Source organism: Castor canadensis, chromosome 3, assembly GCF_047511655.1.
Source record: "Castor canadensis chromosome 3, mCasCan1.hap1v2, whole genome shotgun sequence".
NCBI classification, from domain to species: Eukaryota; Metazoa; Chordata; class Mammalia; order Rodentia; family Castoridae; genus Castor; species Castor canadensis.
Window position 1 is genome coordinate 157683154 of NC_133388.1, and position 14987 is coordinate 157698140.

The window sequence follows — 14987 nt, forward strand, 5'->3', positions numbered from 1 at the left end:
ACCTTTTCCTTTAACAATGGATATTTTTTAAAAGTATACTTATCTAAAAGGAAAATCCTGTTCTGGTTCATAATAGGATTTTAAAAAGCTGACTACACATACCCTATGTCAGCTAAATCTTTTGGATGGACCATAATCAACTTGTGATAGTGTTAAACCCAAAGGGAAAAGAAACACGTTTTGGGAATGCTGGGCAAGGTTGTTCTTCCCACACTTCTGTGTGACTGTAGGACACTTCAGTGGCTGCTTGCAAAATTTTGATGGTCTGCTAGACCTGGCTTTTCCAGGCCAATGTGGCGCACACACTTGAGACACTTGAGTTTAGAGGATCTCACTCCCTTGCATGACAAGGAAACGTCCACGGTTTTTCTCCCCTCTCCCCAATTATGTTTCCTGTGTAAATTCTTTAAGCCTTTGGACTTTGTCCCACAAAAACACAAAAGCACAAGGACGTCATCTGCAGTGCTCTCTGTAATACCGCTGATTATATACAACCAAAATATCAATTGACAGCAAAGTGTTTGAGTAAATTATGTACATCCATAACCCAGCGAGTTATATATTTCTTAAAAAGAATGAGAGAGTTTTAGACAGACTGCTTGCTTTATAATCACATTGCACTGATCGAGACCCTTCAGGGCTTTCAGTTGCATTTAAATAAAATGATCTAAAATGTCCTCCATGGTGTGGCTGTGCCTCCCTTGCTGACCCCAAGGTCTGCATTCTTCCCTCCTGCATTTGGATTCAGCACTGTGGCCTTTTCTTGTCTCCTCAGCTTCCCTAGCTCATTCCTACCACAGGTCCTTTGCACTCACTGTTTTGTGTTTTCCCCTAGACCAGAGTTTCTTAGCCTTAATTACACAATAAAACTTTCTATATCTCAGACTATTTCCCAAATCAATTAATTCAGAATCTCTGGAGTGGTACCCAGGCATTAGATTTTCTGGTTTTGGTTGTTTTTAAGCTCCTGGGTTATTCTCTGTAGAGCCTATTTTGAGAACCAGGTGACTTCAGATGGTGACTCCTCTGCTACTGCCACATTTAAGGCACAGTTCAAATGTCACCTCCACAGAGAAGCTTCACTACTTAAACACTACTTGAAAACTAAAGATTTCATTTAGTGGATTGAGGTTAAAAAGTTGTAAATATAAAGCTAACTGGAAACAACATATTGAAAAGACAGTGTAGAAAAACCCAAATAAAAATAGCAAAGAACCCAAAAAGGTATCTTTTGCAAGAAGATATAACAATAGCCAACAGGTAAGTGAGAATGTGTTCAACTTCACTAATTGTCAGGTAATGCAAATCAAAACCACAATGAGACATCACCTTACTCCTGTGAGGATGGCTATTATGAAAATATAAAAGATAACGAGTGTTGGTGAGGCATGGAGAAAAAGGAACCTGTACACTGTTGATAGAAATGAAGACTGGTGCAACCATTATGGAAAACTCAAGGGGGGGGGGTGCCACAAAAAATAGAAGAACTACCACATGACCTAACAATCTGTCTCCTGGATATATTCAGAAAGGATAAAAATCACTACCTCAGAACAGTATCATCTATGACCCCATGTATCATGGCAGTATTATTCACAATAGCCAAGATACAGAAACAACCGAAGCATCTTCCAGCAGAGGAATGGATAAATAAATCATGGTGTATATATATGATGGAATATTATTCAGCGTTTTCAAAGAATAAGATATTGCCATTTGTGACAATATGGATGAAACTAAAGGACAGTCTGCTTAGAAATGGCCAGATTCGGAAAGAAGCATCCTGCACAATCTCATTTGTGAGTGGAATCTAACATGGTCAAACACAAATTCACAGAGAACACAATGGCCGTGACCGTGGATAGGGAGGGAAGGGTGTGGAGGGAAGGGTGTCAAAGGTTATAAACCTGCAGTTAGTGGTGTGGAAAGAGTAACTCTAAGGTCTGAGGCACAGACCTTATGAGGATATCATACTGTATCCTGAAAGTCTTGGAAGAGAGATTTTAAGTGCGCTTACCGCATGTACAAAAAATCAACCGTATGGTGATGGATGCTTTAATTGGCTTGACTGTAGCAATCATCTCAAGATGCATCTGTATATCAAAACACCATGTTGTATATCATAGATAGAGAAGACATCACAGTGACACCAGACAGAATTTAAATTCTGCCTTCCTCACTTGCTGTGATCTTGTATGGGTCCCCTCACATTTCTGAGCCTCCCTGAAAGAGGATAGTGGTGCTGACCTTAGAGAACTTCTGTAAGGAGTAAATGAGGCCATGAATGGTACACAGTGAACACAGGTAAATAGGATTCATTACTGCTAAGTATCAAACAATTGGGTGAAGCAGTAACTTCTTCAGAAAGTCAAAGAAAATAGAAATGTCGGGTGTCTGGGGATCAGAGAGTCTCTCTAAGTAAGTAGAATTTAGTGTTTGCCTTAAAGTAAAGCTAGAATTTGGACAAGAGAGAGAATGATGAAGGTAACCAGCAGCATCTGGGGGACCCAGTGCAGGAGGAATAAGGGTTAGAGAGGCAGAATTTTGCAGTGTGTTTGAGAATGGGGGAATTAAACAAGAGGAAATGTCTTGTCTAACCAGAACACAATGACATGTCAGGATGGGAAACTTCTGTTCTCCATCAGATGGCATCTTTCCAGTGCTGGCATTACCTGCATTAAATCATGCGGAGGAGTGAGTGTCTGATTGGAAGCAGACCTGTGGGGGCAGGGGGGAGGTGAGGGTGGTAGGAGGCAGGCTTTGGAAGGTCACTCTCTTGCAGAGGAATCTGTGTGGTCTCTCAGAGACTGACTCTGGGGATGAGCCTCAAAGCAGTCAGCTTACAGGCTTTCCTGGAACGGATCCCAAAGCATTTTCAAGTGGCAGGTTTTGGAGCTCCCATGGGACAAGCCAGCTACTCCTGGGCAAGCCCAGTTCAGTGTGTAAGAGTTAGAGTCCTGGCAGGAAAGGAGGGACTGCCCAATGAAGGGACTATCAACAAAGGGCAAGTGAGGTGAAGAAGAAGCAGCTTTCATATAGGAACAGCAAAGGGACGTGAGACACGGAGGGAGAGAGCTGAAGGATCCTGCGAAGAGCTGTGTGACAGAGGAATGTGACCAGTGCCAGTCCATGGCCAAGCAGTGACCAGACTGGGGAGTAAATACCCCATTTTCTCTTGATGGCCCACCTGGCAGGTGACTCCTCTGTGCCGAGCCCAAACCACATACTAGAGGGGAAGGATGTCTAGTGATGCAGTCCAAACAAGACAGCTTCCTGAGGTACAGAGCAGGATGGAGAAGGGCAGAGCAGGCCTGGAACATCCCATACAGTGAACCATCCAACAAGATGACAAGCACACAGAGGGGCTGGTCACAAGTCTCCATTCTCCTCAACAGATCCTCTGTACTGGGGACCCACCTCCCTTCTGCACCTCCCTCTCTCAAGCTCAACCCCAGCACAGCTAAGCCATCCTCCAGCTTTGCCGATTGGACCTCCTAGGATCTCCCCCCAAAATACTCTGCTTACACCATATACCTAAATCCTACAGGGATTTAAGATTTATGATTTTACTTCTTATAGCTAACAGTACTAGATGAAAAACTTATTGGATATTTATATAACCTTGGAGGAAAGGGAAGGCTTCTCAGAGCAAGACCTTAAAGTCAAAACCACAGAGGAAAGATTGATAGCTTGTACTACATAAAAATGGGAAACTTCCATTTGATAAACACCACCATGAAAAGGCATAAAAAATAACCAAAATAAAAATCAAATAATGAAATAGTATCATTTTTAGCAAATTTAAGTAAAAGGAGTATTGTCTAACTCTGTAAGGTTCTCATATAAATAGATAAGAAACTGACTCAAATTTGGGGGAATGGGAGAGGTAGAAGTTAACTCAAATGAAGAAAAAGCTGTGAAAAATACAGATACACAGGCAAAGGACATGAACAAGACTGATGACAGTGGAAAAATAGCCCAAAAATACCAGATGAAAAATGTTTACTGCAAAGAAATGCAAATTTGAAGAAGAAGCACTTTCTCTAACCAAATTCAAAGAACTTTTTGCTTGTTTGATTGGTTAGGTTTTTTTTTTTTTTCTTATTCTTTTAAGACAAGGTCTTACTACATAGCCCAGGCTGGTCTTGAACTCACAATCTTCCTGCCTCAGAGCTGATTCCAGGCATGTGCCACCACACCCAACTCAAACACTATTTTTAATAAGAGCACTCAGTGTAGGCAGAGATGCAATGAAAAGAACCCTCATAAATTTCTTTGACAAGTATAAATTATCAACTTGAAAAAAAGCAAACAAGCAGTTAAGTATTGAGAAACTTAAAATATCCACGTCCCTGAATCCAACATCTTCACTTCTGAGTCTGTTCACATACTTTCTGCTCACAGACTGAAGTCCGAGCAGCTTATATGGCATACACCTTCACATTCATCTCACATATCTCCAGGCTGACAGCTGTCACTCCATCGATGCAAAACCTGTACTTCCGTGCCTTGGACCATTTTTCTCCTCATTTTCTTCTGCTTGGAAAGCCCTGCGCTGCCTTCTTGGGTTGGCTAACTTTGCTGGCTCTTCCGGAACCAGCCAAACTGTCAGAGGGTCTTCCCTGATGCCCATCCAGGTTGAGTTAGCTTCCCTTCTCCATGTTTCCATAGCACCCATAATGCTCATTACAGATAATTTGCATATTTATTTATACATTTATTTACATATTCACATACCTAATTACATATCTGTCTCTACCATGTTGGTTTCTTACTTTGTATTCCCTATGTGGGTGGTTTTCACCTGGGGGCAATTCTGCTCTCAGAGGACATGTGACAATATCTGAAACTTTTTACAACTAGAGGAAGAGCTAGTACCAGTATCCAGTGTGTTGGAAGTCAAAGATGTTGGTAAGATGATCCCACAATGTACAGGACAGTCCCCCGCAACAAAGTTATCCAGCCTAAAATGTCACAATTGCTGTGTTGAGAAATTCTGTTTTATAACTAGCTTCTGCCTAGCTTGATGCAGAAAACACACACACACACACACACACACACACATGCACATCCTATCAAAACCCCACAAATTTATATACTGAAATAGGGTAAAATGAACTTTTTATTTCTTTGACACAGGTCTTGCTGTGTAGCCCCGGTTGGCTTCAAGCTCTCAAACCTCCTATGTCAGCCATCCAAGTGCTGGGATTATAGGCATGCATCACCATATCTGGTTTAAAAGCTCAATGTCTTCTTCTACAATAGATGCAACTTCTGTGCCAGGTTTCAGGAAAATGAAAAGAGACAATGTAGGAAAAGTACCTGGTACGGAGCTGGTACTTCATCCCAATATTAGTCCATATGAACAATAAAGCATGAAAATTAGACCACAGACCCAAAATGGTTTGGTGCTGAAACGAGTCTGAAAGTCTTTGTCGTCAAACTCTTTCATCTCCTTACTGAAGAGTCCCATTGATGAAGGCTAATGACCTTGACAAATCGTTGGCCTCACATCTGACTTTCCAGTTTAGTAGCAAACCACATTTAAAGTGCATGCATAAGAAAGAAATTATAAGCTGACTCTGCTAAAACAAAAATGATCTTTTTTGGTTTGGCTTATAAATACAATCTTCAAAAGTATGTATAAAATTTTCATAAAAATCATTAGGGTACCAACAGAATAATTCAATTGAATAATGTTACCAAAAGTTTCACATGGGTTTATTTTAAAATTACATTTCTGGCATTTATGAAAAATAGGCAAGTGTATTAAAATTCAAAGTTAAACAAATAATACATTCTTTCTACTGTAGGCGATATAGTCAGAATCTAGAATAATCATTTAAATAGTTTGTCATAAACCACTCAATAGTATTAGGCTTTTTGGCATCTATGCTAAAAATTAACTACCTTTTAAGATTCAGTTCTTCTTCCTGCTCAATTGTGAATGCATACAATTAAATTTCTTAGCAGAATATCACTTAGAGATATTATCAGATCAGAGATGTCAGATGCTAAAGATATGGCTTTTAATATGAACAACCATATAACCAGAATTTAAACAAATTACGGCAAATAAATGAAAACATTTAGATTTTAACCTATCTAGACTTTATTAGGTGTTCCTTATACAGTCATCTGGTATGTTTAAAGAGTGAGCAATCATATAAAAGGAAATATGGTCATAACTGATTGAAGTAATAAAACCCCCAAACCAAATAACATCTCATAATTCATTGCACAATATATATTAGATTTCATTACATCAGTGTATAGCTTAGTAGTAAATTCTCTTGATGGCCGTAAACCTCCAAGGTGTTGTCATCCTGAAAAATGACGGAGAGGGAGTTGGTGGAGGTACAAAATGGATAAATCTTCCATGGTATGGTGTGCCTTCAAGTTGTAAAGTTGTAGTGCATCGCCACCTACTGGCAAAATTTCCATCGTTGTTGCAATAGAGAGACTTGTTTCCTAAAGAGCTATCTCATTCACCTTATACCTGTATTCCTCTCTGGTGCTGGAGTTCCTAAAACACATGCCACCCTTACAATCTAATCCCATCTGCTCTCCGTCCACCAGGATGTCAAGGATTTGCTTAAGACAGTTTTTATGTTCACCTAACCTTTTAATCCTGAGTACTTTTGGTAATTTTCAAAGCCACACAAAGATGTCTATATTTTTAAAACATCATCCTGTTTGTGACTTTGGAAGGATTATGATGGCTATAAAGATTTTGAGCTTTGACCTAATTTTTATTCTATTTTTAAATCTTTTGGCAAGTTGGAATTAATGCAGAGCTAATGCTTTAAAAGGGAGTCCTTAAACAGCTACATGATATTTTTACCACCTTGGATTTTATTGAGTCTAGAATTTAAAAACAGGCAAAGATGTTGTTGGTGAAGGCTCCTTAGTTCACATTTTGGTGCCATACATAGAGAATCACGTAAATACTTAGGCTACATTTAGGAATGTTATCAAATATTTCCATGCAATATGGGGTTAGGACCAACATCATCATTTGGGGGTCTGAGTCCCCAACGTGCCTTACTCTGCTTCCTACACCTTGGCAACATGAAGTTGAGTGACACCCAGAAGTGCACTATGACAGTGAACATAAGCCTGCTGTCTGGTTTTTGAGTGGAATTGCAAAACACAGTAAAACAGAAAAATAGAACACAGACCACTGATGAGTATGCAAACCTATCTTCCTTCAAGGTCTAGGGAAACCATATACCCAAAGCCTAGACCAATCTCAAATTCTGAACAATACAAGATATTGAACATTATAAACTCCACAAGTTAGCAGGATGTGACATGTTGGAAGTAAGAACTCTGTCAATTCAAGACGAAACAAGGAAACCAAAATCAGCTGAACTCCATTCTAATCAAAGCTGTCACCTGAATCCAGTTCCTCCTCTTTCCATTTCTAGTGATGGGTACATCATTCCAGGTTAGACATCCAAGGGGAAGAATTGAGAGTGCCACATAGAAACTAGAAGGGAGAACACCCTGAACCTTGGCTATGGTCAGCTTTAGACTTATTGGTACTCAGCATTTTCCCAAATTGTGCTCTAACCCTCACATAGCATTTATTGTGTGCCAGGAAATGTTGTGCTTGACATATGATGTAGTGAGTTACTTCTGACACAACCTTATAAGTTACCATTAACCATATTTTAGAGTTGAGGAAACTGAGCATTGAGTGAATGGATTGAGGCCTGTGTAGACTGATCCAAAATCAGCCCTGAATTACTCTCCTGTCTTCAGGATGACACGCCTGTTTCTGACATTTCCATAGTGACTTTTCACATAGAACAGCTTTTGATAACAGAGGCTCTCTTTCAAATGAAAGAATTTCACCTGTGGGTTAACAAGTTCTCATTAACTTAGTCTCTTAATGAGTCAAATACTACTTATACTTTTCTTATTCTTCCTGACAAGCAGAATAATACTTTATAATTAACAGTAAAAACAATGATAGAGCATTTTATGCTTTTCAAGGAACTTGTGTATATTTGTTCTCATTTAGAAGAACAAAGTAATCAAATAATGTAGAACAGGCAGTTTGGCTTTCGGAGAAACTCTTGCAAAACCAGACTGCCCAGCTGTCATGCCACACTTTCTACTTGGGCAGGTGGATAGCTGGAAGCTTCTTTTCCTGTTAGACCTCAATCTCAGTAAGCTCTGAAGGATGATCTGTCTTTTAGCATTTTCCTTAGTCTTGCTTTAAATGTCAACAGCACTTAAATATTAAGGATGTTAACAAACTGCTTTTGAGCAGGGCACACACCTGTAATCCCAGCTGCTTAGGAGGCAGAGTTAGAAAGACCAGTCTGAGGTAGGCCCAGCAAGAGCAGGAGAACCTATAAGAAAAGTAACCAAACATGGATGTGCAGGTGCCTCTGGAGTAACAGTCTTTTGGGTATATCCCCAAGAGTGGTATTGCTGGATCAAATGGTAGATCAATGTCCAGCTTTTTAAGTAGCCTCCAAATTTTTTTCCAGAGTGGTTGTACTAGTCTACATTCCCACCTGCACATCCATGTTTATTGCAGCACTATTCACAATAGCCAAGTTATGGAAACAGCCAAGATGCCCCAGCACTGACGAATGGATTAAGAAAATGTGGTATCTATACACAATGGAATTTTATGCAGCCATGAAGAAGAACAAAATGTTATCATTCGCTGGTAAATGGATGGAATTGGAGAACATCATTCTGAGTGAGGTTAGCCTGGCTCAAAAGACCAAAAATCGTATGTTCTCCCTCATATGTGGACATTAGATCAAGGGCAAACACAACAAGGGGATTGGTCTATGAGCACATGATAAAAGCGAGAGCACACAAGGAAGGGGTGAGGATAGGTAAGACACCTAAAAAACTAGCTAGCATTTGTTGCCCTTAATGCAGAGAAACTAAAGCAGATACCTTAAAGCAACTGAGGCCAATAGGAAAAGGGGACCAGGAACTAGAGAAAAGGTTAGATTAAAAAGAATTAACCTAGAAGGTAACACCCACGCACAGGAAATCAATGTGAGTCAATGCCCTGTATAGCTATCCTTATCTCAACCAGCAAAACCCCTTGTTCCTTCCTATTATTGCTTATACTCTCTCTACAACAAAATTAGAGATAAGGGCAAAATAGTTTCTGCTGGGTATTGAGGGGGGGAGCGGGAGGGGGTGGAGTGGGTGGTAAGGGAGGGGGTGGGGTCAGGGGGGAGAAATAAACCAAGCCTTGTATGCACATATGAATAATAAAAGAAAAATGAAAAAAAAAAAAAAAGAAAAGTAACCAAAGCAAAAAAGGGTTGGATGCATGGCTCCGGAGGTAGAGCTCTTGCTTAGCAAGTGTGAGGCCGAGTTCAAATTCCAGCACCACAAAAAACAAAACCAAAAACTGCTTCTCCCATAAGCAAAGCATTATCAAATGAGAATCTAACTCACTTGGACAATCAACAAAGAATGATTTTCATTTTTTATAGTGCTGAAGATGAAACAAAGAGTCTTTGCATATGTTTGGCAAGCATTCTACCACTGAGCTACATAGCCAACCCCTTGATTCTCAGGATAGATGTTTGAAATATACCCAAATATTGGAGGAACACTTCTTAGAGAATTTAATGAAACTTTCTAATATTTTAGCAAAACTTTTTTTTTGGGGGGGGGTTTGAACCCGATAGGCAGGGCCTCTACCCCAAGTCACACCCCTAGGCCCTAGCAAAACTTTTAAGACACTCTTCATGATCACTTTGTAAAGGTCAAGCACAAATGTCCTTTATACATCTTTTTGTGGAAACTGTTATCTGCACATTTTGATTGCTGTACAAATTTTAAACATAAGATAAAACTTGTTTCTCATTCATCTTATCCTTCGAGGTTAGATCTCAACCAACACTCGTGCTGTGGCTGTGAACGCTGTGCCCTGCAGGTTCCAACATCCTACCCTCATGATGGCTCCAGCTCTCATCTCCACTGAAGATTCAGAATTTAGGGGTGGGAATGGTGACATTACTGAAGAATTCAAACTGATGTTTAAAATTAGCCTATAACCTTAACTTTCTGTAACTTTTTTTTGGTGGTACTGGGGTTTGAACTTAGGGTCTCACACTTGCTAGGCAGGTGCTCTCCTGCAGTGTAGTATACTTCGTAACAACCATTTAAGCATCATTTGTTTTTATATTTTTGTCTATTTTTCTAATGTCTTTTGGTTTTCTGACTTGCATATTAACCCAGAAGCGTGCACACACACACACACAATTTACATATACCCTTATTGGGAGCAGAAGCCTAATTTCTTTCTAAATGTAAAGTCAATATACTGGGAGAGCAGTGGTTGAAGAGCTGTTTTCTAGTCCTGGCAAACCAGGACTTCTCCCTTCTTCCTCAGTATCGCTTTTGAAGCTGACAGCCAGTCTGCTTAGGTGCTCTGTTTGCTTCAGTAAAGTAAATCATTGGCTCTGGCTTCTTGCTCCATCCCACACCGGCATGTTAGGCCCTGATGCAGCTGCTAAATATATTGTTAACCCACAATAGCAATCTAAAGGTGACTCTTTGCTTGATGTATTAACTCCTTTAGTAAACTCCAACCAATGAGGAAAAGATTAAAATGGTATCTCATCTCCAAGCACTTAAACACTGACTAAAATATCTTAGAAGTTTGGAAAAAATTAGGATAATGAATTCAATAGTTATCAGGATAAAGTTTAGAATTCAAACTCCAACAATGATTATAACAGTCATTTATTTAAAGTAATATGTCTGCAGACCAAATAATTCTTAAGTTGTACATTTCAAGTTTAGCCAACTTCATAAAAAGTTCGGCTGCATCCACAGATTTCAACTACGTGATTACTTCTTTGCCCATTCTTCTCTCTCTTTTCTTTCCCGAATAACTTCTTTCAAATATGGTTCAAGGTAGAATTTATCCTAAAGAATGAATAAAAGAATATAATATCCTATTATCATCCCAAACTTTTAATAGGTCTTAAACAACAAATGAAACCTATCACAATGAATGACTTTTTATTTACAACTTAAGAAAATATATTCTCAACCAAACTAAGAGCTATATGCTTTTTAAAATGTCAAAACCCACAAAGATATTGTAGTAAGTTGCTTTGATAGGTTATGAAAAGGAAGTCTGTTGGGGAAAAAAGAAATGAGGGCCTATACTTTTGCCTGGTTTTAATGCAGTTCGGGGTGGGGGGTGAGGGTTTGCTTCACAGAAGTCCTTCTTGGAAGCTAGAGCACCACTCAGTGGGCTGCACATACTAAAACTCTTTTCACGTGAGCAGGAAGTAGACTGCAAAGAAACAATAACAATGGTCTAGGAGGCAGAAGACCTGGACTCTGGCCCTCTATGTTAGAGATTTGCTTTGTGATTTTGGAAGTCACTTTACCTCTAAATCTCAATGTGTTTTTCTCTAAAATAGAGCAGATACTTGCTCTATTAATTTCACTGGGCTGTTAAAATGATACTTAGTTAACATATATTTGGAAGCAAGAAAGCATTATGGAAATGAGTGTGTCTCTCTTGTGTCTACTACTCCATTCTTAGTGGGCAACACTGTCAGATGCATAAAAACTGCTCTACCTCCTCATATTTTGTCCACTGCTCTTTAGGCAAGATCTGATGCCTCATGGTCAGGTCCAGTGCCCTCTTGATGCGAAACATCCTGTCATTATAAAGGTTCTCAGGAAGCCTTCTCACGGCTTCTTTCACATCCTCATCCTCATTTATCGTATCATCTCTCATTAACCCTACGATAGAAAAGAGTCAGAGTGAACATTCTTAACATCTTAAAAATCACACTGTTTTTCTTAATGAGTAAAGTATCTTTAAACTTGTATTTAAGACTTGGATGAAATACTAAGAGTTCAAATTACTAGGTACAATGGAAACCCAAAGCTTTTTTTTTTTTTTTTTGGCAGCACTGGGGTTTGAATTCAGGGCCTTGCACTTGTTAGCACACTTGAGCCATGTCCCCAGTCCAAAACCCAAAGCATTTTAAGGGAAGGATTTGGGAAAGGGAGAATATCATAAAGAAAATGTCCTGCTAGTATAAATCATTTCTACCTCAAACCATTTTTGAGGACTTCACTCCCTCCTCCTCTCAAAAGAATAAAAACATAATAAAATGTGGTCTAATTTTAAAATCCCATGTACACAGAAACAAAGTATTCTTTGGAACCACAATGACTCCTATAAAAGCATACTCTCAGGAAAGAAGAAAAAAAGAAAGTGGAAGGCAGCACAGATACGCACCCAGTTTATTGAATCCTGCAGCATTGTAATACCATTTTCGAATACCTTCCAGCCACCGGCCTGATGCTGAAACTGGGAATGATATACAGTTAGTTCCTACAATTCACATGTATTGCATGAGTGCATTAACAGGCCATCACCTTCTTACAGACCTAAGAAGGGATTTCCTATTAATTCCTATAGATGAGAGTTGCTTGTTTTATCTATGAGCATGGCGACAGTTGTACAACTGCTGCCACTTCAGCCTCTCCAAGTCCAACATCCCATGCCCTTATATCCCCTGTTACCACCAGAACTGAGTGGGTAGGAGTTGGGAAATGGACTTGGAACATTTCTGTCACTTGTAGTTGCAGAAATAAAAAGCAAGAATAACTTCCAACTCTTTTTTTCAAGGTAAGTGGAGCTTTATCAAAAGAGGGGTGAGATTTCAGGATAGGCTGGCAGGGCTACAGACCCCCATTCCTGAAAATTTTTAGTATACATTACCATTATTTCACTTGGTCATTCTCCTTAAAATATATTTATTTCTAGAAGAATTTTTGTACCACTAGTCATTTAAACATTTATATGGATTAGTAAAAGAAGCCCATTTTTATCTTTCCAAGCAGCCAACTTTCCATCAAGGAAATGAGTATTTGATCACGGGTAGGGAGACACAGGTAATGTTAGGGGCCGAGTGAGGAAGGGCACGACTATAATCCTAGCACTCAGGATGCTGAGTAAGGAGGACTGCAAATTTAACACCCTACTTTAATAAGAAAAAATTAAAATAAGTTTAGGGTATATTATAGCTCAGTGATAGTTTGTACCTAGCATGCACCAAGACCTTATGTTAAAAAAACAAAAACAAAAACAAAAGCCACAACTAACTCTTTGGGGGAACGGGGCTGAGCCTGACGGGGTAACCCAGTAAGGGCTTAAGGATGACATGACAATGCTAGATGATTACAGGAGAGATGTGGCACAAATATGAAGGTAGAGCAAATTTGAATTTTCTTTTAAAATGTTGTCTACCACAAGCCCATTACCAAGGAAGAAAAGCAAATTCTGCTTTCACTCCAACCCTTTTGACCCCTACTGCTTAGTACATTACAGATGACATGGCTTTGCAAGATCTCCTTAGAAATTAACAGCCTTGTATAAAACTGTTTCTGGGGGAAAAGTGTCAGTCAACAATTTAAAAACATACTTGAAAATAAATTATTTGTATATATTTACCAGTGAGGATGATACAGATGAACATTCACGGGACACTAACTAGTGTGACAGGGACTATCCTGTCTGCTTTACCCACATTGGTTGAGTTTACTGGAAACATGCCTGTTGCTGTAGAAAAGGACGCAGCCTTGCAGAAGTGATCCCACCCAAGGTCAGAGGTAGTTTCAGGTCTCTAGGGTTCCCCAACACAGCACAGAAGCAAGATGCCTTGAACTTAGTAAGGATCATTAAATATTTGTCCAACTAAAGAAATAATGAGTTCTTTTTGTTGCTTTATTTTTTGATACAGGGTCTTGCTATGTAGCCCAGACTTGCCTCCAACTCGTAATCCTCTTGCTTCAGCCTCCAGAGTTCTGGGATTACAGTTGTGCACTACCATGCCCAGCTTGAAATAAAGAATTTATACCCCTAAAAGCTCAATGTCACTTAGGTTAACAGATTCATCTGGCAATCTGTTTCCTAATAGTTTCACAATGTCTGGGGATGGAGAAGGGCACCTATTTTTAAAAAGCGATTCCAATTTATACCGCCAAAGGGCAGAGATTTTTTTTTCTTTTTTTTTGCTGGGACCTTTGCACTTACAAAGCAGGCACCCTACCGCTTGATCCACACCTCTAGTCCACTTTGCTCTGTTATTCTGGAGATTGGGGTCTCAGAACTATGTGCCCGGAGCTGGCCTCCAACAGCTACCCTGCCGATCTCAGCCTCCCAAGTAGTTAAGTTTACAGGCGTAGTCCGCCGGCGCCCGGCTCAGAGATTACTTTTAAAAAGGGGAAGGGGGACACTGTTTGAATTGAAGTGCACATTGTTTTAAATATGCCGCCAATTTCTGCAGTCTATTCCGAAATAAATGCGCCTGTCGTAATGCCTACAACTGCAAATCCCTCCTAGTCTATAGATGACGCTCACGTTGCAGACACGCCAAGGTTAAGGAGAAACTTCCCCGTACACTTGCTCGGCTGCCTGCCCGAGGCGGAATGGGGGTTGCAGCCGGGTTTCCTCCCGTCACTGTCCATCAGCGGCGTGTAGGACAAATGGTCGAAAACATCGATCTAAAGCCCAGGTCAGGGTTGGACAGGAAGCTCTCAGTTCATCCCGCCTGAAGGTCATGCACTATCCATGTCCTTGCGGCCTTAAGCTCTTCAAAGGCGGGGAAAGATGCCGAGAGCGGGCAGGTGGTGATTTAAAGCTCAGCCACCGCGGGCACCTTCACAACGCCGGCTCCGGTCCCGACGGCGAGGCCAGCCCGCCCTGCGAGTGGCGAAGACGTCCTTCCACCAAGACCGGCGACACTTTCCCTTACGCGCAAACCCGGCCATTTACAGACAGCAGAAAGGAGCAAGGTGAACGCCGCGATGCCCTCCGGGAGGACCCCACTCACTTACCGGCAGGCCTGCTCGCCATCTTGACCCGAGGGCGAAGCGCTGCCTTCTGGGTAAATCCTAGAGGGCGGTGCGCTCAGTGCGCAGGCGTCATGCGTCACGAGTAGGGAGAGGCGGTCCGC

The 14987-nt window shown here is 40.5% G+C and overlaps 1 protein-coding gene across 1 annotated transcript; it reads right to left on the bottom strand.

Annotated features, from left to right (window-relative positions):
• Window positions 1–10724: 10724 nt before the first annotated feature.
• Window positions 10725–14971, bottom strand: Uqcrb (ubiquinol-cytochrome c reductase binding protein). The gene is made up of 4 exons (XM_020172214.2): window positions 14869–14971; window positions 12266–12337; window positions 11594–11760; window positions 10725–10926 (listed from the first exon to the last, which is right to left on the bottom strand). The coding sequence occupies exons 1-4, from the start codon at window positions 14885–14887 to the stop codon at window positions 10849–10851; spliced, it is 336 nt and encodes a 111-aa protein (XP_020027803.2). The 5' UTR covers window positions 14888–14971; the 3' UTR covers window positions 10725–10848.
• Between the last annotated feature and the right edge of the window lie 16 nt (window positions 14972–14987).